The sequence below is a fragment of the Battus philenor genome, unplaced genomic scaffold, assembly GCF_028537555.1.
Source record: "Battus philenor isolate CCGP_79_NKW_IND1 unplaced genomic scaffold, ilBatPhil1.0.hap1 SCAF_14, whole genome shotgun sequence".
In the NCBI taxonomy this organism is placed as follows: domain Eukaryota; kingdom Metazoa; phylum Arthropoda; class Insecta; order Lepidoptera; family Papilionidae; genus Battus; species Battus philenor.
Genome location: NW_027181676.1, coordinates 8,533,014 through 8,558,387, shown reverse-complemented (window position 1 = coordinate 8,558,387; position 25,374 = coordinate 8,533,014). Strand labels below are relative to the sequence as shown.

The window sequence follows — 25,374 nt, the reverse complement described above, 5'->3', positions numbered from 1 at the left end:
CTAAAGAAATAGAAACTTTGCTATAATTTCTTTTTAAACCCACGTTAATTTATTTAAAGACATGTACTTTCCTAAGTTGTAGAATACTGTTAAGGCAATTTAACGGATACTAGTGAATTAATAGTTTTCGTATCTTTTGCTTACTTATAACATTGCTAGAAATTTTCTACTTGCGATTATATGATTATAACATCGATGTGACGATCGATGACATATAACAACATCAGTATCGAGTTTACTGACAACGATCATCCTGTAAGGGCCGAGTTTTACTAATTTCATAGTAAATAATAACAAATAACGATCAGATTGTAATAAGAAATGAATGGTTTTATAGCAGTGCATTGTGGTAAGCATCTAAGTAATAATTATCAATATTATAAAGTAAATTATTACCAATGTACATAATTTTACATCGATTTCTGAATAGTTTCTTTTATATTGTGTTTTTATCATAATAGTAATATGTACGAACAGTTTGTACGAAACGTTTGTAATATTAGTCTTTTTCTTTCTTATTTTGTAGGTGCAGGATACCACAGTGATTTATTTAAAAAAGAATACCAAAAAACATGCTATGTCGCGTGTCGTAGGGCTGCCGAAGCACTACAAATGGGTGGTAATGCAATAGACGCAGTTGAAAAGGCAATAATTGGTATGGACAATTCACAATTATAAGTTTTAATTCTTTTGCATTATTTTGTTTGTTATTAGACTTACATTTTAACTGAGATGAGCAGAACCCTTTTCTGTGTAATGTGGTCTTGAATTTTGTGCCCAAGATATGTCTAAATTTTTCATGTTAAAACAACTGTTCTAGTTTATGTTGCGGATGCAATGTTGTTTTTAGCAATGCAACAAAAATGCTTAATAATTTAGAAATATTCGTTAAAGGTTTCTTATATTTTGTCTTTGAAAAACAAAGTATTATTTTCATTAATAAACAATTATCATTTTTAAAAATATACCACTTAACTTAAAAAGGCATCTCCACTTATTTCAAACAGTCAAGAAGTATGTGCTGTAACACCAATTTTTTATAATCAAAACAAAAGTTGTTTTCATAGCAAATCTTAGTATGAATCAATTTCCATGTTAATGAGGATGACAGCATTGTAGTAATAATAAACCCACCTTCCTCAAACCTGATACCTATTTTGACTTTGTGTTTAACTTTATGACTAATTAATTGACTCACATTGCAAAGAAAAAGATACTATGTGACTTGCTCATGTTGCCAATTTTATGGGTCATTAAGCCTACTTCAATGGTGGCTTATAGAGTGGGTAATGTAATTATAAATGCAAGAGTGTAATATTTGTGCATGCTTATAATAGTATAAATAATATTTGTTGGAAATATGGAAGCATATTTGTTCCATATCATTATGTCAGAAAGAGATGCTCACTGCAAGATTTAAGCCTCCCGCAAAGATTGTCACAGTGACAACTTTTACACTGTCTGATCTTGTTTTACCATATAAAGTAATATAAATAGCTTTTTTTTGTAATAGTTTTCTTACTTTTTAGCTAATACAATTCAAATACTGTTATATGTGAAATATTTGTGTAGATTAAAGTTAACATATTGTAATTCAAATTAATTCCATAACACTTGCTTTGCATTGTTTCAGAATTAGAAAACAGTTCACTCACCAATGCAGGTTATGGATCAAACTTGAGTTGGGAAGGATCAGTGGAATGTGATGCTTCAATAATGAATGGGCAAACCTTGCATTTTGGAGCTTGTGGTGCCGTCTCTAATGTCTGGAACCCAATCACTCTGGCAAAACATTTATGTCTTAAACAATGTGAAAGTCTATCCCTTGGTCGAGTTCCTCCATGCATCCTCACTGGAGAAGGAGCAAAGACCTGGGCAGAGAGGATGGGATTAGAAATAGTAGACAATAAGAAAATGATCTCAGCTCGAGCATTCCGCAATTTTAAACATTGCAAGAGGAAATTAAAAAAATATTCACTTCAGAATGATATCCAATTTAGTCCTTTAGACACAGTAGGTGCAATCTGTGTGGATTCAAATGGTATTGTTGCCTCTGGAGCAAGTTCAGGTGGAGTTTCTTTAAAACATGAGGGCCGTGTAGGGCAGGCTGCTTCTTTTGGCAGTGGCGTATGGGCAATGATGAGCAGAGATGGTATACAACCTTCTGTGGCAGCTTGTACATCTGGCTGTGGGGAACATTTAATAAGAACACAATTGGCAAAAAATGCAGCTGAAAGTCTATTAGAAGCATCACCAGTTATAAGTTTGAATAAATGTTTGAATGAAAAGTTTTTGAAATCACCATTTTTATGGGATGTGCCTGAAAGATTAGGAGGATCTTTAGCTTTGATGTTTAATCCACAATTAGGAGAAGGAGAACTCTTATGGGGACATACCACAAAAACTATGTGTGTAGGATACATGTCCACAGAAGTCACTAAGCCAAAGGTATATATGCAATACCTTTTTATATTATTAATCATAAATATAATTATTTTGTGTAAGTTATATAGAGGATGATTGGTTAAAGGAGTAAATGTATAGCTAATTTGCTCTTAATCAATATATAGTACCCCATACCCAAATATCAATAGTTTCAAATAATAAAAAATAATGATAACATAATTAAAAAAAAAATGACCTTCTACATATTAAAATTATTTATTGTTTAGTATCTGTCCCCGCATACTTTTTTTTATCATTAGCCTGTCACATTCTGAAAACTAAAAATAAAATTACATTTCAGAATGATCATTGTTACAAAGGCTGATTTAATGGTAATATATGTTAAAGCTTTAAATCATCATACCTTAAGTTCTAAAATCCAACACAAATATGCAATTTGTGTGGGTGACTTTGTATCATACAAGTTAACATAAACAATTTTTTTTTCAGTGTGTAATTTCTTATCTACCGCCAAAAGTAACGCCGGGTCACAAAGCAGTGGTATCAGGAATTCCTTTTAAAGTTACTTTACGACCCCATCCAGTTCTGCAATGGGAAGTCAAGACTGACGTCAATTTAAATGGATCTCAATAATTTATAATGTTTTTTGTAGTGATCTTATTCAAAAACCTGAGTCTGCAAGTATTTAAAAGATATACAATTGATCTCAGATTTAATCTATATTTATTTGTATCCTTTACCTTTCACATTTCTAGTATTAGAACATAGATTATTATTGTTTCAGAGCCCTTATGTATTATGATGCATGTTAATACATTATCAATTATACCTTAAAATTGATAACGGATGTATAAATGTGTTTTGTGTTAAGAAGGCTGTTCGTATACTAAGAATGGATCATGTACTTAAATATAACAATTTAAGTAATTTTTCTAATTCTGCCTCTTAAATTGTGAAAAACTTGAGGTACAAAAAAATTTTGAATTTGAAAATTAACTTAATTCCTATAAAGGTTAATATAAAATTTGTCAGAGAGTAAGCAAAATATATTTGGAGAGTGGCTTATGGTAACGTGATTTATATTTCTATCATTTACTAATTTCTCAAATTGTTATTTCTTGATTCAGACTTAACAAAAACAGTAATATGTAATAAGATAATAACAGTAATATGTAAGAACACAAACAGTAACAGTAATATGTAAGAAGACCAACCCTTTTTTACACGGTAAATACGTTCCTGAGAAAAACAAAAAAAAAAACTTTAAAATATACTTGTGACATGTGGTAAATGTAAATGTTTAACAATTTTAAAACATCGCGATGACGCAAAAACTAAATATTTTTCCAAAAAATTGTGTAAAAGAAGTTATAGTGAAATTCATATTACACAAGTAAAACGAAAATAATTCAATTTTATTATAAAAAAATTAAAATTAGTGTACAGTGAACATTTATTTGATAAATACAAAAAATACAAAATGAAATTAAGAAGAAAAATCAATTTGGTAACTATTCATCACTGCTTCATAACAAGCGTGCACGTTTATCAGGGACTAGACCAAAAATGCGATGGTCGGTATGTACAACAGATATGTAGCACAATTGTTCGGTCTGTCTGTGTAAAATGAAAAAAAATTGTTAAGGGATTTGTGCTAGAACAAAAAATTCGCGTAAAAAAGTGTATGTATTGTTATTTGTGGACAGCGTTATTTCCAAATCGCGTATACAAAGACGAAAGAATTGAAATATATATCACAATCTAATCCAATGCAATTCGTCATCATTGAAAATTTTCCAATTATAACAATGCAATGGCGTGTGGTTATATGGTTAATAAAACATTAAAAAAAATTTTGCAATTTATTATACATAAAGTGCGATTACATTTTTTTCATAAAGTGAGGCTTTTATTATGCTTATTGTTGAACACAAATACGCACGAACCATAGTTCGCTATATAAAACGAAATAAATTGAAGAATTATTAGCACCTAAAATTAGTACCAAATTATTTTGATAGTACACAATTCATTTTTAATCTGTTCATAATATTTTTCTTTATTTAAATTACGTTTCACAGATATTATATGGATGCATACCTATTTAAAATTTGGAATAATGGAAGCAACTTTAATTGGTTGTTACATATTATCAACAAAAGAAACTATGTCTGGAGTCTACCTTAATTCAAATTTCATTCGTTATCAAGATTTATGCTATTAAGAAAGTAATTTCAAACCCTCCATTGTTAGATAAATATGCATTCTGGTGTCCAATCTATGATAACGAAAATAAAAATTTTCTTAGAAGTTGATTACACTGGGAAATATGTAATAATTTAACATATGTTTGTTTAAGTATTCTACATGATTAATCATTTAAACATAGTCCTAATTGTCATAACATGTTAATATCATTTAATTCATCGACAAGACCAATATCACAATCAAAGAAATCACAACTGCAACTTCTTATTACACAAGGATGATAAATCACATTTATCAAGTCTAAGAACTGAAAACTACAATAACTTGTCTTAACAAATAGCAAGTGTCAATTGCCAGTCTTATAAGATAAAAGATAGACATACCTAGTTCTATCGTCATTATTAACTCATTTGATACATCATATTGATAATGTATAAGTGTTATGGTCAATATAAACCTCTGTTTATATATAATAGCTATATCAAAACTACCATTTTACTCACCCTAGCATTAAAACAAAAGAATTTTTAAATTCATTGTTGTTAATTAACATGTTTGTACTATTATAATAAATAAAATAATTGTCATAACATAATTATTATTTTTAAAATGAATACACACAGATTGACTGAAGATTTTGTTTAGTACCTGGAAAAATTAAAGTGGCAATAGTGATGATATTTATTGTATATTTTATTATTTCATTATTATGCAGCTTAATTCAAAGTTAACACTTGTAGATTTATTATTAAATTACTTTCAGAATTTATTATTGTTATTACAATTTAAACTTACTTTTAAGTAGAAGATGACGTCCAGTGAAAGTTTTACCCTTTCAAAGGGAATTATTTTATAGCAGAAATCTCATAATAGAATTTAAGTACAATAAAAGGTACTGCATTTGAAATAATAGTTACAACCATAACCACAGGAAGCCTCAAAATATTTGTAATGTAATCTCAATAGAAATTATGTGGTATAAAATAAAGAAATGTATTTTAATATAAATGCCTAACTAATACTGTCATTCCCTCCAATAATTTTAACATTATAATTGTCAATGGTGTAAAATATCGACAAATTAATTACATATATCCTTTCTTATTTAATCAAGGCATCATCAGTCTATTATGATTAATTATTATCATACACAACCATATTCATACCAAATGGCTGATTCCTTAGGGTTCTCTGGCTTTTCATTTCGGTTTATTGGTCTTCTGTCTGGATCCTCTTGGTTTTGTATGTTTTCGTCAACGCTAGACCTTGCTAGGTCGGTTGAAGGTTGATTAAGATCACTAGTTGGTAAATCATGGCTAGTTTGACATGCACCTTCTCCAATCACTGTTGATATTCTGTTATAGATTAGATATGTAGGATTCTCTTTAACTGGTGTGCTTTGGGGTTTGGTATTAATTGTGACATCTGGGTTATCATCAGCTAAGTAAACAGTACGTCTTGAACCTGCTGTTCCAAAGACCGGTGATGGTGTAGATGCTAATGAGAAAGAGAAAAATTGATATAAATAAGGTTTATTTTACAAGTTAAAACTTGATTAGAAATACCTTTTTGAATTCTAAATATACATTGACTGATTATGGATATAGTAAGTTTTAATAGGGTGATTGTATTCAGATAACTATATATTAAAATTAATTATTGTTTATTATCTGTCCCTATAAATAATTGTAAAATTTTTCAAGCTTTTTATTGGCAAATACATCATACATTGACCCCTTTAAACTTTATTTACAAATGCTATATGAAATCACCATAAGTGTTGTGGAATTCTCTTTACGTTAACAATGTTTTAATGTAAATTAAAATCATAAAAATAATGTACCTGCTGGCAATCCTGTATCACCTTCCAAGCCTTGATAACTGTTTCTGTGTGTAGGAGGTACCGCTTTATGTGGTCGTCTTCTTAATGAAGCTCTGATGAGAGCGTCGTCACCACCCCCACTATGTACTGATGCAGTCGAGAGCCGTCTTGTAAAACTCCCTTCACTTCCAGCTAACTTATTTGGATCAAGACTGCTAAAAGACCCTTCCATGTTATCGGGTTTTTTGAATATGTCCTCATACTTTCTGCTATAACTAGAGTCTGAACTATGTCTTGGCGATTCTGTACTTAAGTTAGAAGATATTTGATCTTGATCACAATTTTTCAAAGATTTGTCGAAGTCCTGGGTACCGGGATCTGATTCTCCGGATTCAGATCCTGCCAATGTCAATTGCGATTTCGATCGGTTTTCATCTTCTATTCTCTTATTATTTCGCGATGGGACTTTGTTAATTAAATCGGTTCCTGCTTTTCTAACTCTTTTAACAAACGAAGCGCCGAAACCTCGCCTTTTAGGCGTACAATTATCCAGTTTTTTGTAATGTTCCATAATCTTTTCCTCCAACTTTTCTTTCTGCCGACATAAAGCGTTAACTTTATCAGCAAACATTTTCTCTTCCTCATGGTAATGCTGTTTGTCTTTTAATGAATGAGCTAGTAGTTCATGATACTGTGTTAAGAGTTGAGAAACATGATCCATCAGAGAACGCCTGTCAGCATCTAAGCTTTTGTTCATTTGAATGAGCATTTCACAATGTTGGTTTGTTTTGCTTATTTCTAGTTCCATGCTAGTCATTATTTCTGTTTTAGTGTTAAGTTCGCCGGATAGCTCCGTATTCTTCAGTTTTAATTGTGTAACTTCACTGCGTAATTTTCGATATTCATCTTGCATATTTTTGTATTCATTTTTCAAACGACCGCTGACTGTAAAGAGATTTCTGAAGTCGTCCTTTAATTTTGAGTGTTCTGTTCTTAAATTCGTTAAGTTTCTTGATTCTTTTTTTAAGTTTTCTTTTTCAATCTCAACCTCCATTGCCCTTTTTTCATAGTTAACTACTTTCTCTTTTAATTCACGATTTTCAATTTTAAGATCTCTCATAGCTATCTTTACAGGTTCTTTTTCACTGAGCAATATTTCATATTCCGTGTTTAATTGTTCATGCAGAGTTTGTAATGCGACTTGATCTCTTAGAAGATTATCTTGTTTATCTTTTAAAACCTCAAGTTGTTTTATTATTTCTTCCTTTTCCGCTGCCAATTGACTGTTCGCAAGTTGTAGGGTCATTTGTTGGGAAATCAATGAACCATTCTGTGAATTTAATGTGGCAACATTGACTTCAAGTTTTGCGTTTTCTGCTTGATAATGATCTAAGCCGGCTTGAATAGTTGCCAAAAGTTGTTCAGTTTGGGGATCCAGACCTTGATTTTTTTCATGATTACAGTAGTAAGGAACTAATTTAGTCATGTTAGCTTTAGAAGCTATATCTAGTATCAAACATCCATTATCAGCATTGGTAATTATTTTCTCTAGCAATTCATCCACATTAAACTCTCTTGAAGTTATCTCTGTAGCATTAATACCTAATTTTTCGAAATAGTTTATAAACTTGTCACAGTTAACTTTTTCTGAAATTAAGTCTTTTTGAAGAGTTTGAATAGTTTCAGAATCAATCTTTTTATGTGATTTTAATTCTTGCGTTTTTTGTTCTAAATCTTGTAGCCTGGTCACCAAAGATTGACTTACGTCCAATTCGCGAGACATTCTTTCAATTTCCTTATTTTTTAATTCAATATCTGTAGTAATTTTGTCAATAACGACATCTTTTTCTTCTACAGTCTCTCTTAGTTTATTAACTTCTCGTTGAAGGTTGTGAGCCTCTTTTTCACTGTAAGTTAACTTCGTTTTCAATTCTTCCGTTTGAATTATAAGTCTCATAGCTTTATCAGCTTCAGGTTTAACGCTGTTTAATTCTTTAGTTCTAGCATCTAATGATTTCTCCAAATCATCAGCTCTCTTCTGTATGGAATCACATAATAATTGAATTCTTTGCTTATCTCGTGTAAGGGACTCTAAGTGTTTTTCAAAATCTTGTAATTTATTCTTCTCAGATTCTCTGTCTATTGATTGTCTGTCTATAAATGCTTTTTTATTGTCCAAAGAATCTTGCAATTTTCTATTTTCTTCCAAAGCATTTTTAAATACTTCTTCTAACTCAGAATTTTGTTGCATAAGTCTGTTACAATTCTCTTGAAGCTGTTCACATTTCAAAGTTAACCTTTTCTTTTCCTTTTCTAGTTCTAGCACTTTGTCGCTTCCCTCAAGTATAGATTGTTCTCTTAAATTGTCAATAGTTGATAAGAGTCTCTTATTTTCTAATTCTAATTTTAAAGCTCTAGCTTGTGCATTACTTGTTAATTGTTCAGATAAACTGTTTTCACCAGACTCTATAGTGCTTTCACAATCATTATCAGTGTCCAAGTTGCTGTTGTTACTTTCACTTAGCATGGATCTCGCAATATACTGCAAATGGTTATTTTCTTCTATCAACTCTTGTATGCGTTGTTGATCAGCATCTCGTTCCTTTAATAAAATTTAAAACTGTATAATCAAAGCATTCGGTATTCAGAACTTTTATTAAAATTATATTGACCTATTTATGCAAAATTTAACTACTGATGTTATAGTATGTGAGATTCATGAGATTCATTATGTATCACAAATACATGTCAAAACCAGCATTTAAAAATGGAGACTGTATTATGTTTACGCTTGTTATCTAGTAAATTAACAAAGGTATGTTCAATACACTCTAATAGCTTTTATATAAATTATTGATTAAATAAAACCTGTCCTTTCAACTATCCTCGAATTAGAATACTAAACATGTATCCAGTGACTAAAGAGGACTTCTCTCGTAGGTCTTTGTGTCATACAATGACTCATTAAATGAATTTGATTATAAAATTCCGGAATATTTAGTAGATCAAAATGAGTGGAGCTCGTTAGGTCGACTCATTTACTTGATTGATATTATCATGTATATCAAACATTTTTAAGTTCCATTTAAAAAGAGCAACCGGTGACTTTCGAGCCATCTCTTTTCAACCGACCACGTTTTCGATCCGCAGGTAGCTTAATACTTACAAATTGACGGTTCAAAAGTGCGTGTAAATGCCTATTATAATAAAGATATTTTGAATTTGAACAGAACGTCCGCCTAAGCGATCTAAGAGATTCACTGCCTTTCGATCATGTGGAATATCTAACACATCGGTTCTTAGCCAGACTTCAGAGGGAGATCTGGAGTTTAGTTACATACTCTCCTTACCAAAGATTTAGGCTAGGCGCCTTAGATTCTTCGCCACCTCAAAGTAAGCTAATGGAACGAAATTATTTATTCAACACAATGGAGAAGCTTTAGAATAAAAACAAATAATAATGAACCTAGTCATATAAATGCCAATATTACCAATGCAATATCATTAGCTTCTCGTTTCAATTTGATCATCGTCGCTTCCAGTGTGAGACACTGTTCAGCCCTCTTCCTGGCGCGTTGCAGTTGTTCTTCCAGCACATCTCTCGAGTCCATCAGCGCTTTATTATCTTCACGTAGTTCCGCGACCCGCGTTTTGTAATACTCTGCATCAGCCAGACGATCGCGGTACCTCTGTATTTCTTGTTCTAACCTAAGATATATTGAAAAATATTAATATACTTAATTCACACAATATAATTATAATTATTAAACTAATTAAAGCGTGCCATAAATACACGATTAATAAATACGAAATTATTAAAAAAGGAGAGATTATGGTAAGCAGTCCTTAGCTCTGAACGAAATAGTGTCCTTATACGTCTGCATGCGTTTGTTTTTGTGTATATGTGCGTATCCACGCATCATTTTAAAATTAAACATTGTTACATACTCCAGTATTAACAGTGTCTTATGTATAAGCATTTTAAATACTCTTATATAGTGCTACCGATGAAGTATCGTCCGCTCCGTTTCGTCAGTCCCCCGTCAGCGCTCGCGGCGGTGTCGTTCATACATACTTTTTCCTCGGCCCCCATTTCGCCGCGCTCTTCTAAGACGTGATACTGCGATTTCGGTAGCACTATACCACACTTGTAGCTAATTAACCTGTGTCTTTTATGCAATCTATGTCAATGTTTATATAGAAATTATTGATAAATATTAAGCAAACAGAGAAGGTGTTTCATTTTTTGAAATAGTTGTTTCAGTAATGTAAGCAACATTTCTTTTATATATAGGTAATGTTAATTAGATTTTTTTCCATAGTCTTTACTTAATTTAATTACCAATCTTATTGTTAGAAGACAATGTAGGTCGCTTCCAACTGGTCAATATTGGAAATCTATGGGGAAGCCAGCAGCAGATTCATTCAAATTTATTCACTTATGATCAAATATGTTCATAATAAAAATCAGAAGATAAGTTTTGGCATAAATATTACAGCATGAATTATTGCCATACCTTTCACATCGTTCCGCCTTTTCTCTGAGAGCATCGACTTCATCCCTGTAACCTGCAGCTTTTCTGGCCTCGTTAAACCATTCTTGACTATCTGATCGTAGTTTAGCCAGTAATAACTTTGTATGTTCTAATTCTTCGCGACATTCGGCTAATTGTTCTGATTTCTCTTCCCTGGAGAATTAAAATTGAAATAATTCCTAAATTCAAATTTTATTCGACACCTAATAAATTTAATCTTATGATTTACCTAACTTGTATACTGTTTTTACGACAATTTAAAAGTTTGGTGATATTAAATATTTTAAACAAAAAAAAATTCTTGATAATGTGTGTGGTTTATTATGGGGCATCCTTAGCACAAAACTTCCTATGTGAAAGACAATTTACGCATTCAATTATAGTCTTGATGCAGAAATTTGTTAAAGTTTTGATTTAAGCAAATTATTTCGTTTTTTTTTAGTTTTGCGCATAACACACGTTATTAATTATTGCTTTTTGTTAAGATATTATATCTTTAAACAAAATGACAACCCTATATAATTATGCACAAAGTGTGAATTATATAAGTTTGCATACGAACTGGCGACCCACGATCGCAAGTCTCAGCCTTCTTTCGCTGGGCTAGTACAGCATGAAGATGTCATCACTAAGAAAGGCATTTCTATATTTTTTTGTTCGACCGCAACAGTAATAACTTTTGACAAAGTATCTATACAACTGTCTGGACTAACTAGTCTAACAAAAAACATAATATCACTAAAGTAATATTTACTTACAATTCCTGTCTTTGTTTTCGGAGACGTGCCTTCCAATCGGCGAGCTCAACAGCGAGGTGTTGGCTTTCGCTGTTGTTTTGATTAATGTTCTGAGTTGAGGGGTTTTTGCTATTTTTACTCTCGCTCTCATTTTCACATAAACCTTCATTGAGGACCAAGGTTGCCCAGTTCTGGAGGTAATGATCCCTCTCTTTAGCTAAACGTCGCATGTGATTGAACATTGTAGGTGATTGAAAAAGATCGATGGCGTCCGGTGTTAAAACTACAGTTTGCATGTCTGTTACCTGTGAACAAAAAATCTACAAATGAAGATATCCTTAATATTTTATTGATATACACAAAATACATATAACCACTACTAGAACACTAAAGAACACGTAAGGAGGATGGTTATAATATTTATTACATAAACAATAAAAAAATCATTGAATACACAGGAAATATAAAATAACGCAATTAATTAACCTTAAAGCTGCACTACACTAGAAAAGATAAAAGGGTTGCTGAAAGAGCACGACTTTAGAATTTTCGCATTAGCTCTCGTGAAAACTATATTAAACGAAAGATGTACGTAAACAATTGAGAAGTTAGCTGATTTGTTAAAAGGCGTTTTTTTAAAAATGTAACATTACTTTCAATAGAATTATCATGTTCACAAAGTTTACAAGAGGGTGTATTTTATATTAGATACAATAACAATGCTATATACATAGATGGTTAAAAATCATGATTAAAATGTTTCAATATTTAAAAAAAATCATAATAATTAGTCATATCATAGAACGGATATTTTTTTACGCAAATCTTAAGAGTTACCTTAGTATGGAAAGCATAATTGAAAAAAACTTTGCAAATAGGAGAGAGAGAGAGAGAGAGGGAAAACTAGACCTGCTTGTGCGTGTAAGTAGACTTCGATAGTAGTTCCTTGTTATTATTTTATATATTTGTAACTCAGAGGCAAGCTTTATAATTTTGTAACACATTTATTTAAGAAATAGTATAAACTGTCAGTGGGCAGGTATCAGCGCCCAGAATAGATGTCCACTTAGGCCTTAAGATACTGAAATGGAGACCATGGACCCACAAGCGCAGCGTAGCACGTCATACCTCAAGATAGACAGATGACCTTGTTAAGATCGTCGGAACACCTTGCACACCACTTTACGGTCCAATTGGAAATCTATACGGAATGCCCATGTCCAGAAGTGAACTTCCGATGGCTGATATGATGATACATATAAGACGATTATGCTTCTAAACATTCATCTCAATGTCTTTATAGTTAGACTGCTAAAGGTAACATTGATACTTAAATATTAAAATTCAGATCGTATACCATACATTTATTATTATCCCATTACGTTTTTGGACGCACAAGGTGAACTCATACGTATACAAACCGTCGCATGTAGCGCCTCGCTACATACATTTTAGTAAGTACTTTATATTATTTATATATGAACGTCGTAGTTACCTTTTTATGCGGGTTATAAATGGGTAATACAAGTTGCTAGATTTTCTGGTAATGTGGTTCTATTATAATCAACGACACTCGCTTTTTATCCCTTCTTGTAATATTTCAACGAAATGATCATTACTTACCGGCCTATCACCTGTCAACACACTAAATCCCCTGGCGGGTAGAATTTCACAAAAATCCGTTCTTAGCTGATCTTAACTAGACGAAAGTAATATTCTTACCGAATTCCCAGTCTTTAAGCTTTATTGTTTGAGAGATATCTGAAAAACAACCACCGTCTCCCCCATAGATTAACAATAGGACTTAACCCCACTCTTTCCTATGCCTAATTTGTTTATTATACTGTCACCAAACTACCCAAGCGTTAGGTTATACCAATGAGGACCTGCCTAGAACAAGGAACCTATTTACGGTTGGTCTTGACTCCACCGCCTCTGACAGCAGTACTCTTTCAGGCTAGTACCCCTTGCGCGAACGCACTACCTGACTCTCTAAGTAGATAATGAAGTTGTGGAGCTCATACTTCTCTTACGTCACCAAGAGAGCACAAACGAATCAATCCCCGCTCGAAACGCCAGATAAGCTGGCTGCTATATTATCCGGATATGGTACCATGCTCACTTCCAGATTTTCATCACGGTATAGTCTTAACTTTACTCGACTGCAGTAGGCATTACCAAGCATATAAATCTTGCTGAGCTGTCAAGTACTTCAGCAGTGTTAAGGATAACTCGCCTGTCGCCGGCTAGCGACAGGCAAGTTATCCTTAACGGTCGCCACTAACCGCGCGATTATCTACTATGCGGCCCGTTCACAAGACTAGTGACGATGACCACTAACTCCGCACGACGCCAAACGCCCGGCCACAGACCAAACCAGGCTTACGAACATGTACGACTTCCGAAGTTAGTCTCATAGCAACTAAGAATGCAACACCAATAATGCAAGACCAGTATCTACAAGAAGCTACTGGTCCCTGTAGAACCCTAGTCCAAACAACAGGACCTGGAGTTCCGGTTGCGAACCGACCGAAGCCGAGTGTCTCTAGCTGGTGGGTATAATATCTATTCTGCGAACTATGTGGCAATGTCACCTGTCCATTTTCACCTCAAGTTGCTATCATTTAAGTAAGTTGTTGTTATATTTATCAGGTTAAGTGTGTTCTAGTAAGCATTTGTCGGCTGACATGATGAAGTGATATAGCCTTAACCACAATAAAATTGGGATTAGCAGACTGCACCAAGTTTCAAAATAATTGAATAGTGAACTTCAACTGTTGAGAAATATGATAAATAAAGAATTTCTTTTTGGAGTCATAGTATCAATAACTTGATTTTGTTCAACAGAAAAACTTTGGAGAAAGTTGACAATTGAATATTAAATGAATTTATTGAAATCAAAAGAACGCTTTCTATTTATTTTAATTTTTGAATTACTAATCTATATGCATATTACTATTTTTTAGATAAATTAATGTTTTTAATTAAACACTCCTTAGATAATATAGTAAATAAAATAATAATTAATTACTTATACAATAGTTATTTACTAAAAAAAATTGTTCAACACCTCAATAATTTCAAAGACAATAAATTCATCATAACAAATACATTCCTATATGAATACATATGAAATATGTATTCAGTTCATTCACAAAATATGCATTGTTTCTAAACAAAGCTAATTATTATTAATTTTGTTCAGAAACAATTGTAACTAATTATTCTGGTTAATTCTATTGATGGAAATGGCAAAAAGTAAAAAAAAAAAGTATCTTCTAAGTGCAGTGTGATACTGATTTTTTAATTTTTTTTTTAACCTATGCAAAATAAACAGGCTAAAACTATTAACTTGTGAACAACACCCTTTTATTAAGCATGCAGATAGTCCTAGGCAATAAATAGTGCCATGTTTCAGTTATATTGCACAACAATATTTAATAAGCAAATTAATATTTTTTTTAAATACAATGTTTTAAATATGGCCTAGAAAATATTTACATATTCTTAAGAGTTTCACATTTAAAAAACTAAAGAAATATTTATCCTCAAAGAAAAATAAAATCTACTAATTATCTTAATATAACAGATCATGTAATTTGTTAAACAGTATTTATATTTTGAATTACAGAGATTGCTTCAATATGTTAAAAAGGGATAAATTAACATAAGTTACTTTTTACAGAAAATGTAAATTTGTAGTTGTATTTTGCCATCTTTCTCTGAAGCATTTATAGCTATTATTTCACTCAACCATTTACCATTAATCAAAGTCCTAAAAATATTTCAGTACAGAAATGTATTTCATAATTAGCCAATACTTCAACCTTATGGTAAAATTTTTTCATAACACTAAATCTCTGCTAATAATGTTACTTTACCATTAGCAAGGCAATTTGCTACAATAATATTTTGTGTACATACCTGCTTTATACATTCCACAATATTGTGCTGCAGATCCACATCAAGCTCTTTGATTCTTGTTATGAATATCTCTTTGTTAGGACACTGAACAGCTGCACCAAGTAATAATAATACAAGTAGTTTCATGTTTTCTAGGCCGTCTCTTGACTCGGGTGCTTTTCCCAAACAAATACATTCTGGTACAACCAACAATGTCATCCCCAATTCATCATCATATAAACCCTTCACATTTTTTATTATTGCATCAAAATTCTTTACTTTACCAAGAATCAATGCTTGGTCCTCTAAGCCAGATAGTTTTGTTATATGAAAAGAAGGTTCTGGGTCTATTTGGAGATACACCTGATGTAAAATATCACCATTGAAAAGGGATGCATAGTCTTTTATTGTCTCTGGATTTGTAAGGCATGATTTTAGCTGAAAATTTTACATTTTATATTAAGTTGTGCTCCATGGTTTATGACATATACATAAGTTTATGAATATTGGAAAATGATGATTATCAATAAACTAATTAAAAAGTTCTATAAAACATACAAACAAAGATTGAAGTATCATTAGAATTTTTGGCGTAGCCATCTAAAAAAATTACGACTAGGTTAAATCTGATTTGACTCTCCATTATTTAATGAGATGTCAAACTTTGGAAAGTGGTTCATCTGTTAAAAAAAATGCTAACTGATCAGCAAATTTTACTAAAGCCTGATTGTCAATAGAGAAAATAATTTATTAAGATCTTAAAACATGTGACTACAATAGTTTTAAAATTGGTTAACATTGAAAGTTTAATAAAAACTAAGAAAATCTTTAATTAGTTTAACTTAACATAACTATTATACATGATACAGATTTAATTTACTTTATGCTCAATACATATTAATAGCCATTTAAACTTAACATTGAAATATTTAAAACATTTGAATAATGCAAATCTTTTTTGTGAAAGTTGTAATTTGCATTTAAGGTAATAATCAAAATATTGCAACCAACAAGCATAGCAATCACATGTTTTTCCAGAAAACCACTTTGTATCATAATTGCAAATAAATTATCTTTTGAAAAACCATGTATAAATAATTTTTGTATCAGGACAATTCAATACATTTACATTATAAATGACAGAGTGTAAAATCAAGTAAAATTAAAAAAAAGAAAAGTTAGAGTATTCATGTTGTTTTTATTTTATCACATAATAATTAAACGTTGAATTTAAATAATTCATAGTCATCATGTGTTGTTTTTAAAGAACATTTTTTTTTTAAGTATTGAGTTAAATCAATTACAGATTCAATGAATTGGAACATCCGGGTAGGATTATCTCACGGTTCAATCTACTTGTATTTTTAACCACAGGTCGTTGTGCACCTACCCATGAAACTAAAGGTCCATTCAAGAAGTCTTCAATTTCAGCACCCGACGCAGCCATTGTCGCCAAGCGTTATGATGAACAAAACCTACCTCTACGGTCCTGACCGCAGAACATGGCATTGAAACAAAACGAAATATCAAAGCGAGGTAAAAATCGGTTGAACATCTGCGATGAAATACAGAGATCTAGTAAAAGTCTTAAAGTGCAAACACCGTAACACTTATGAGAGTCGCTAGTTGACAAGTTGTTGACACTGGTGAATAGAGATGTTAATTTAATGACCATGGTGGAATAATAAAGATCGATAAATATGAATCGATCTGTTAATCGAATATACGTTATTAAATAATTATGTAAAGAGATGCACAACTAATTGAATGCTCAGATTATAATGAATTTATAAGCATTTTACTTCTAATTCATTTCGATTTTATTATAATAATATATTATTATTCCTTTATCAGTTGTTCTTCCTAAAAGTAAAATATATATTTTTGAGTTAAGTGGAAATGTTTTAAATTCCAACCGGTATTGGTGTACTGCGCGTTAGGAAAACGCGCATTTATTACATTCTCCGGGTTACATAGGACAATCGCAATTTTTTTAGGAAGTGTAAGGGACTGATAAGATTATTGAGCGGCAATAATCGTAAAGGATTTTAAATTTACACGTTTTAACTTTAAAAGCCGAGCAAGTAATTTTTTACTAGTCATAATAAGTTAATCTTTTAATTTTTCATAGCAATCGAAAAATTATCATTATCTGATTCACTGTCAGTTTATGAGTTTCTTACTTAAGTAATAATATTTTAAGTAATTGTTTCTTCGTTAGAGATGTATAGCATAGAAAAGATCTCTAAAGATTTGATGAACCATCCATGCACGCATTGGTTTTTTTAAGTTTTACATAAGTTCAAAACACGCCAAGTCGTAGTGTAAACAGTTATAATCAACATATAACGCAAGAGAATCCGCCCGCACCGCGAAAACGACAGATTTTAGAAACAGATAAGTTTTGAGCATATTATATTGTTTAAGGCTAGAAATTTAAAAATAGTAGAAAATTCTTAAAGCAATAAAACATTACTAATAATATTATTTTGCTATTTAATAGCATTGCCTGACTTTTAATAAAGGAAATATATTTTGCTGTCTATGCTCGATTGTGTCAACAGTCATTGTCAACGTTCAGTCCTAAAACACTAGTTTTTGTTTTTTGTTTTCAATAATTTATAATATTTTAATATATGAATATTATGAAACACAAATTATTTTTCTTGTTTTTGTTGACTACTGAAAATCAATAATTTCTTCCTCTTAATGATAACTGTAATGTGTTATTAATTGTAAATATATATAGAATTGTTCTAAAAGTTCATTCCTTAAAAATGTTTGCAAAATCTAAAGTGCAATTTCAAGATCAACAACTAGATGATTATGTTCTGGAGGTAAATATTTTTTAAGTTGTACTTAATAAAAAATATTTGATTTTATTGCAATTTATATAAAGTACAGTGGTGTGGCAAGAATTATAAATTTAATTTATTTAAATAGTATTCATCTTATAATATCTAACATTTTTGCGCCAGATAGTATTTCAGTTATTTTTTAAAACACCATTATTAGTGAACTTAATGTGACACATGTTATAATGTTTATAAAATCTGGTGAAACCATTGCACTTTATAAAGCGGTGATCCTTGGCTTACAGCTAGATAGGTCTCAATTGCAATATCATATCTTTATTTTACTATAAAACAATGGTATCTGGAATATATTACGCCATACCAATCCATCCACATTAGTAAGAAAATCATACAATTAAACTAAAATCTCACAATAGTTGTTTAATCGAAATTATTTAATAATTCAACTTACTTTCGTTGTACTTTAACTTTTAACATTACAAATTTAATTTAGATTTGATCTTCTCTGTCACTGAAGGTTTTATGTCTGCAATATGTGGCATTATTATTTCCTTAATTGTAAGAAGAGTAGTTGTAGCTTAGCAGTAGGGGATTAAAACTTTCATACCACCATAGTACCATACTGGGATGTTAACCCGCCTGCCAAGCATGGTGATTAAGTTATATTCCCCATAGATATCTTTGAGGGTGGCCTATAACTTACAGTGAATGTCTAAGGGATGAGGTGTTGAATTGTTAGAATAAATTTTGGAGTTTGTGTTATTTTCTTCAAATCTTTATGCTGTATAAAGTGATGTAATCATCTAGTTAGTTTGCTAAGAACTGTTTTATATGGATTAATCTAATTAATCCATATATTTATTATTAGTTTATATTAGTTTGGTATATTACCAAATAAGTAAAAATTCAAAGTACCCACAATTTGTTTAACCATAATACATAAGTTTTAAAACATGTATAGGTAAGATGTTCAAAACATTTGATTTCCTGTGATGTTTAATATTATTTACAACATCAACATGATTTTCATTATATGCAGAGAATTTTGTTCAGAATATTGTACTAAGATAATAATTGCAAATATTTTTTTATGAATATAGAATTTTGCTTTCTACTTCTTACTAAATTAATGATTATAAATAATTTTCTGTACAAAGAGAGAATTTTGTTTCACACATTCTACTACAATAATGATTCTAAATAAATTTCTATACACAGAGAGAATTTTCTTTAGCACATTCTACTAAAATTATTATTACAAAACAATATTTGTGAAATAGAACTTTGCAAGTATTGACTATAATTTTTATTGTGATAAATATTAAAATGAACTGTGATTGTCTAATAGACAATATATAATATATCCACAGAAGTAAATGATATGTTGTGTAACTATGTGGTGTTATTATGGGCTTTCCAAATCTGCCAGTAAAATTAATGTTGCCTAGCCTATAAAGGAATTTTTTATGTTGTCAAATGTGTAGGTATTTATTTCAGAAAAGAGAGGGAGTTGTAGGAGGAATAGGTACTTGAGTAATCATTTCTTAAATGGCCGCATGGAAAGGAAGATTCCCTTTTCGCTTGGTTGCAGAAACAGAGACCATCCCACAGAGAAATGTCGAGCGCGGCTGGCATACCATTAATGTTAGATAAAAGGCCACTCATCAAAGTTCTCTGATCTTCTTTATGTATATTGTAGTAGTTTATATGTAAGCCTCATAATCTTATGGTTGTGAGTATTGTAAAAAACTATATCATAATATGTATAGAATATTGTAAATTGTTGTCTTGCAAGGTTTTATGGTAAATAAAAACTGTAAGATACTGCAATAGTTATTTTTAAAACATTTGTGGTTATTTAAACATATATGTTTGTTTCAGAATTCAGTGCTTAAAAGTAAATTACAAAGTAAAATAGATGCTTTAGCTATTATGAGCAAAGAACTCGATAAATGTAGTATGGACCGCGATAGATACAGAATATTAGTTGAGCAACTGCAGTGTAAGAAGAACATGTCCGTTTACGTCCAAGATAACTACAGGTTCATACCAAATAATACTATAAGTGGTGGTGAAATACTTGCTAAAACCAGAGATGATAATAATATGTTGAAATTGGAGGTACTAACAAATGCTTATTAATTACTTTAAAAGTCATTAACAAAAGATCTAATATGCAGATGCATAATTCCTTTCTCAAAGTTGAGTCAAGCATTGAAAATCTTGCCTTATTCTAAATAGAGTTTTTGTACCAAAAAAAAAAAATAACAGGATTCTAATGAGATTACTTCTGCTTGTATTGTTAGAAGATTATCTGAAAATAGTTTATTTTGTTAATGTACCTGATATTACTAATTTAAGCCATCTCCATAATTTTTTGGCCAAATAATAACATTAAGTAACTCTTGCACCTAAATATCTAATTTCTGGCTGTTCTGTCTGTATAATAATTAGTTTTAACACGAATTTTACATTAATTTCTCTTAATCTCTCACTTTCCTTTGTGCAAAATCTGATCATTTTTTATTCCTGCGTGTTATTTTAATTGTTGCCTTAGTCCGAATTTTCGCTCTTGATTTTTTTGAACAGTTGTTATTAGGTCATTTTCGTCATCATATCAACTGTAGGACGTCTACTGTTGGAGGTCTGACGACCTTTAGCACTTATTCCATCCATAGCCTCCACTCCAGAACCTTAAGGCCTTAACAGCCATGTGTTTTTCTGGCTTACCCGCTACATTTTTAACTTGCCAATCCTGTGGGCTATGCCAGTTACTTTCGTTGGTCCACGGATTTCCTCATTTTTGATTCGATCCTGTAGAGAAATCAAGCATAACCTTCTCCTTACCACTTTGAGTAACGGTGAGCTTGCCAATAAGGCCCGAAGTGAGTAATTATTTTTAATTTACAAATTTGAAATCAGTATTATACAGTATTTATTGTTTGATTTTTATTAATTTTTGCCGTTGCAGGTTGAGACGTTACAGTGTAAATTAGATGAAGCCAAAGGTGATATTTTGGCGTTAAGAACACAGTTACAAAAGGAAACATTATTAGAAGAAAATCAAGGATATAAAAATGTTGCACAAAATTCGCCGCAAAAAGATTATGAACAATTAGTTCAAAACCTCGAAAAAGTACAAAATAAAGTAATTATTGCGTTTTAAATTTTTACTACGTTTGTTTTTATATACGAAAGCCACAAGTCCGGCACGTATTTGTATACGACACGTATATGTCTTTGGGATATTTTTTCGTAGAATACGCCGTAATGATTGTAATGGAACTAACTAAATTCAATGCCCGTATTGGTGATGGTAATATATAACTAAATTTAAATGTGCGCATACAGCATTCGAACCCGCCTCTGAATATAGCAGTAGTTCCCCGATTATACAAGGAGATTTATTGTAAATGTAAAAGCTTTGGACGATTGATGCTTCTATAGCTAATTTATCAGCAAAAACCTTTAAAACTTTTATCTTTTTTCAATCATCATTTATAAAGTGATCACTTTGAAATATGTTACTTCAGTTTATTTTTTACTTTTTGGAATGAAACGGGTCAATAACTTTTAGCAGTTCAAAGTTTGTGCAGGGACAGGTAGTAAAAAATAATTAATTTTAATATGTAGTAAATCGAATTTTTAAAAATCTTATCATATGGTTATAACATTTTTTGTTATAGGTATTTTAGTTGTTATATTTATTGAAATAACCTTACATACTCGGGTCTTTTTGGAATGAATTAAAAATATATTAAAAGCATCACCCAGCTTACGTGGTGCAACGTTAATGTAATTTGAATATAATTTGGCCTATCTATTTCTTTGAAAGGTTAATCAATTGTCTGTTTATAGTACCAACAACTTCAATTAGATTATCGGACAACGCTTGACGAAAAGGAGGAGCTAATTGCGGATCGGGACTACTACAAGAATAAAGTCCATCGGTTAAATCATCAAATAAGTTTTGTACTTTCTACGAAGCAAAAGGTTGAGCGAGATTCAGACGATCCCCCGAAGCCTATTGTCGATATAGACGCCCTAGTTACAGAAAATAAATATCTTCATGAAAGCATAACGCAATTGCAAGTGGAAAAAGAAATTCTTAAACGAACATTAACTAAATATAAGGTATTCAACAGAATAATATATAGAAATAAATCTGTTAAATTATATTTGTTACTTCTGATAATTAAACAATATTTTCAGCAATTACTGGATGGGCTATTAAGTTGCGCGTATTTTAATAAACCATAGAAAACCACTAATGGAAATCTTTTTTTTTAAATAACAGTTTTGAGGCGTGTGCCTTTTAAATGTGCTCACTTTTCGACCGTAGACAGCTGATTCATGAAAACTCGCTCGCACATCGATCGTGCCAAAGTGAACATTTCTTCTCGAATGTTGTTTTTAGCTAGGTAATCGTTGTTGGCGTCATTGCGGTTCTTGATGAACCACTATAGAAGAAAGTCGAGTGGCATATCCGGGATAATAGTTTTCTAGTAAATATTTTGTTCACAACTTTTAAAGGTCATGCAACTGGTTTCAAAATTATGCAGTTCAGAAAAGAAAAAGTTACGTAACATTGCTATGAAGCGGTTAGTTATTCGAACGCCTTTCTCACCCATCTTGGATAATCCATTAACGTGCTTTTCTAATTCAGATTCTAAGAATGTAATTGTTTATGCGATATAATTAACTATAAATATAATAATAAATATAGAAGAAAAAAACTTTTATAAAGTTTAATAAACTTTGAATCAATAGGTAACTTCCTTTTCATTAGGTCTTGTTGCAAAATGTTCTGTTACGTCAATATCTTATTTTTAATTTGACAGACTTTGCTGGATAACAGAAGTAAAAGTGATTCAACTAATTTGAAAAGAGGATTTTCTGATGTGATGACACAAAAACAAGGTATTTGTTATTTTATGTAATTTATTTTTTGATGATGGCGGTTGCCCAAGTATGGTTATAACATGCTTGATATTTTTATTTTCAGTTAGAGAATATTTAGACCTAACGTCAAAAACAGGTTTGAAAAGGAATTCGGCTGGAGAATTAAAATCATTATGTTTGGGACTGTTTGAGGCTTTGAATGATAAATCTATTGCTTTGCAACATCAGAGAAAAACGAACCAGTACGTATTTTTAACAATGGCAACCGTTTCATTTCTTTACAATAGTCCGAAGTATAGATGTAAAAAAGCCGATTTAAAACGTTTAAAACCAAAAGTGGCGGTTTAAAACCCCAAATAAATCTTTTTAAACGGTTTAAAACTCGCCTACTAAAATATAAGAACAGTGTTTTTACACATCATTATCGACAATACTTGGTCTTGTGTTAGTTACCTATGCAGTTTATACCTATGTAGGTAAGTATATTACATATAAATTACTATAATTATAAAGAAACAATATTACATACAATAGATTAAAATATGTACCTAAATCATAAAGAAATTGTGGATAGGAGTTTTGACCTTTATTTTCAAGTAGTTAAGGTCTACTCAAAGGTCCACTCCTCAATTTCTGTTCAAAGAGTTTGCCGACAGAAAGCCACCGCCGACTGCTATGCACACACACAGTCTGTCAAGAAAGTCATGAAAAGAAATAAAATGTTGCCATGTTTAATTTTAGGACAGAAATGTCAGTCAGTTTTACAAAGATAGTGGCGCCTCATAAATTTTCATGACTTTCTCGACTGTATGATCATCATGTTATCGAGTGGACTGTGTAAGATTAGCCAGTTTTTTATTACTTTCAAGAAAAAGTCGGGTACCTAATAATCTAATTTCATAACAGCTCATTACATTTTAGTTATTTAGTAATGTTTGGCATATTTGGTACGAGTACCTTTATATCGAATCCAAATTTGTACATTTTTTTACAATACTGGCAACACTGACATGTCCGCACGCAACACGCTATGTATGTGTGTGTGTGGTGTGGAGGAGGCGAGCTGGCAACGTTGCATCTTGACGTCTCTCCGCGTGAGAAGTGCAAGTGTGTGAGTTTGGTTTTAAACCGAATGAAACTGATTGATAAATCTTTTCAAAATAACCAATATAGTTAACTAGGTAATAGTTAGCTAGGTAATGTCTACGCTTGGAATAGATAATGTGTTTATATTTAAGAAAAACATAGTCGTCAACACTAAACGTTTAAAATCGAAAAAAATGGGTTTTTTCGGTTTTAAACGTTTTTTTTCGTTTTAAACCGATTGGTTTAATTCGTTTTAAACCGGCCTTACATCTATAGTCCGAAGTATTATTTAACTTCCTTTATTAATATATATTAAAATATATTTACAGTATGTTGTTATAATATCGTGTAAATACTTTTGATTTTTACAGTAATAGTATTTAAGAGCTGTATAATTAGTATTTAATGATTTTAGGATATTAGCGAATAGAATAAACGAATTAGAGAAAACATTGGAAAGCTGGTGCAATGGTCAAAAGTGTATTCCGATATTCCCATCTCAAATGCTTTTGGATGAATTTCTAACCGACTCATCATCTGTAAAATCTGATGAAGCAAAAGAAAAAACTTCAGCTGATCGGATGGAAAGTTCCGAGTCAAAAATAAGATATTCGGATAGTGATGAAGATCTTACTACAAATTTTGATAACCTAACTGTTGACTTTCAAAATAATTATGAAGATGGTGGTGGAGATAGAAAAATAACCAAGACGGTGTTACCCGTGGAATTAGAAGAGCTCGTCAAAGAAGCTCTAGCTGACTTAAAGCCTGTACAGTGACGCGACTGTCACGTAATAAATCGTATAGTTTACACCAAATTCGATTTACGGCACTTTTCACACATACCAAAGATGTTATATTGTATCTAGTCAACAATTGCATTAGTGTAATTATGGTACAAAGAAATAGCTTATGTTTTATGTTTATGTTTTTTCGTGTTATTGTCTCTATATTATATT

At 31.2% G+C, this 25,374-nt stretch overlaps 3 protein-coding genes across 5 annotated transcripts; 2 read left to right on the top strand and 1 right to left on the bottom strand.

Annotated features, from left to right (window-relative positions):
* Window positions 1–248: 248 nt before the first annotated feature.
* On the top strand, window positions 249–3,681 carry Tasp1 (Taspase 1). Its single transcript, XM_068777668.1, has 4 exons — window positions 249–349; window positions 527–655; window positions 1,634–2,448; window positions 2,896–3,681. Exons 1-4 carry the CDS (start codon window positions 322–324, stop codon window positions 3,037–3,039), a joined length of 1,116 nt encoding a protein of 371 aa, XP_068633769.1. The 5' UTR covers window positions 249–321; the 3' UTR covers window positions 3,040–3,681.
* Window positions 3,682–4,237: 556 nt separating this feature from the next.
* Window positions 4,238–17,242, bottom strand: Girdin (protein girdin). The gene is made up of 7 exons (XM_068777667.1): window positions 17,002–17,242; window positions 15,633–16,049; window positions 11,730–12,013; window positions 10,954–11,124; window positions 9,928–10,144; window positions 6,458–9,038; window positions 4,238–6,111 (listed from the first exon to the last, which is right to left on the bottom strand). Exons 1-7 carry the CDS (start codon window positions 17,056–17,058, stop codon window positions 5,759–5,761), a joined length of 4,080 nt encoding a protein of 1,359 aa, XP_068633768.1. The 5' UTR covers window positions 17,059–17,242; the 3' UTR covers window positions 4,238–5,758.
* Window positions 17,243–18,315: 1,073 nt separating this feature from the next.
* LOC137933860 (coiled-coil domain-containing protein 149) lies at window positions 18,316–25,361 on the top strand. 3 transcript variants are annotated; one of them, XM_068777935.1, is made up of 7 exons: window positions 18,316–18,448; window positions 20,309–20,548; window positions 21,399–21,563; window positions 22,286–22,561; window positions 23,269–23,347; window positions 23,433–23,571; window positions 24,831–25,361. In XM_068777935.1, exons 1-7 carry the CDS (start codon window positions 18,389–18,391, stop codon window positions 25,192–25,194), a joined length of 1,323 nt encoding a protein of 440 aa, XP_068634036.1. In that variant the 5' UTR covers window positions 18,316–18,388; the 3' UTR covers window positions 25,195–25,361. The 3 variants fall into 3 exon arrangements, with proteins under 3 accessions (XP_068634036.1, XP_068634035.1, XP_068634037.1); XM_068777934.1 differs by having other exon boundaries at window positions 21,399–21,575; XM_068777936.1 differs by lacking the exon at window positions 18,316–18,448 and adding an exon at window positions 20,115–20,159 and having other exon boundaries at window positions 21,399–21,575.
* The last annotated feature ends 13 nt before the right edge of the window (window positions 25,362–25,374 follow it).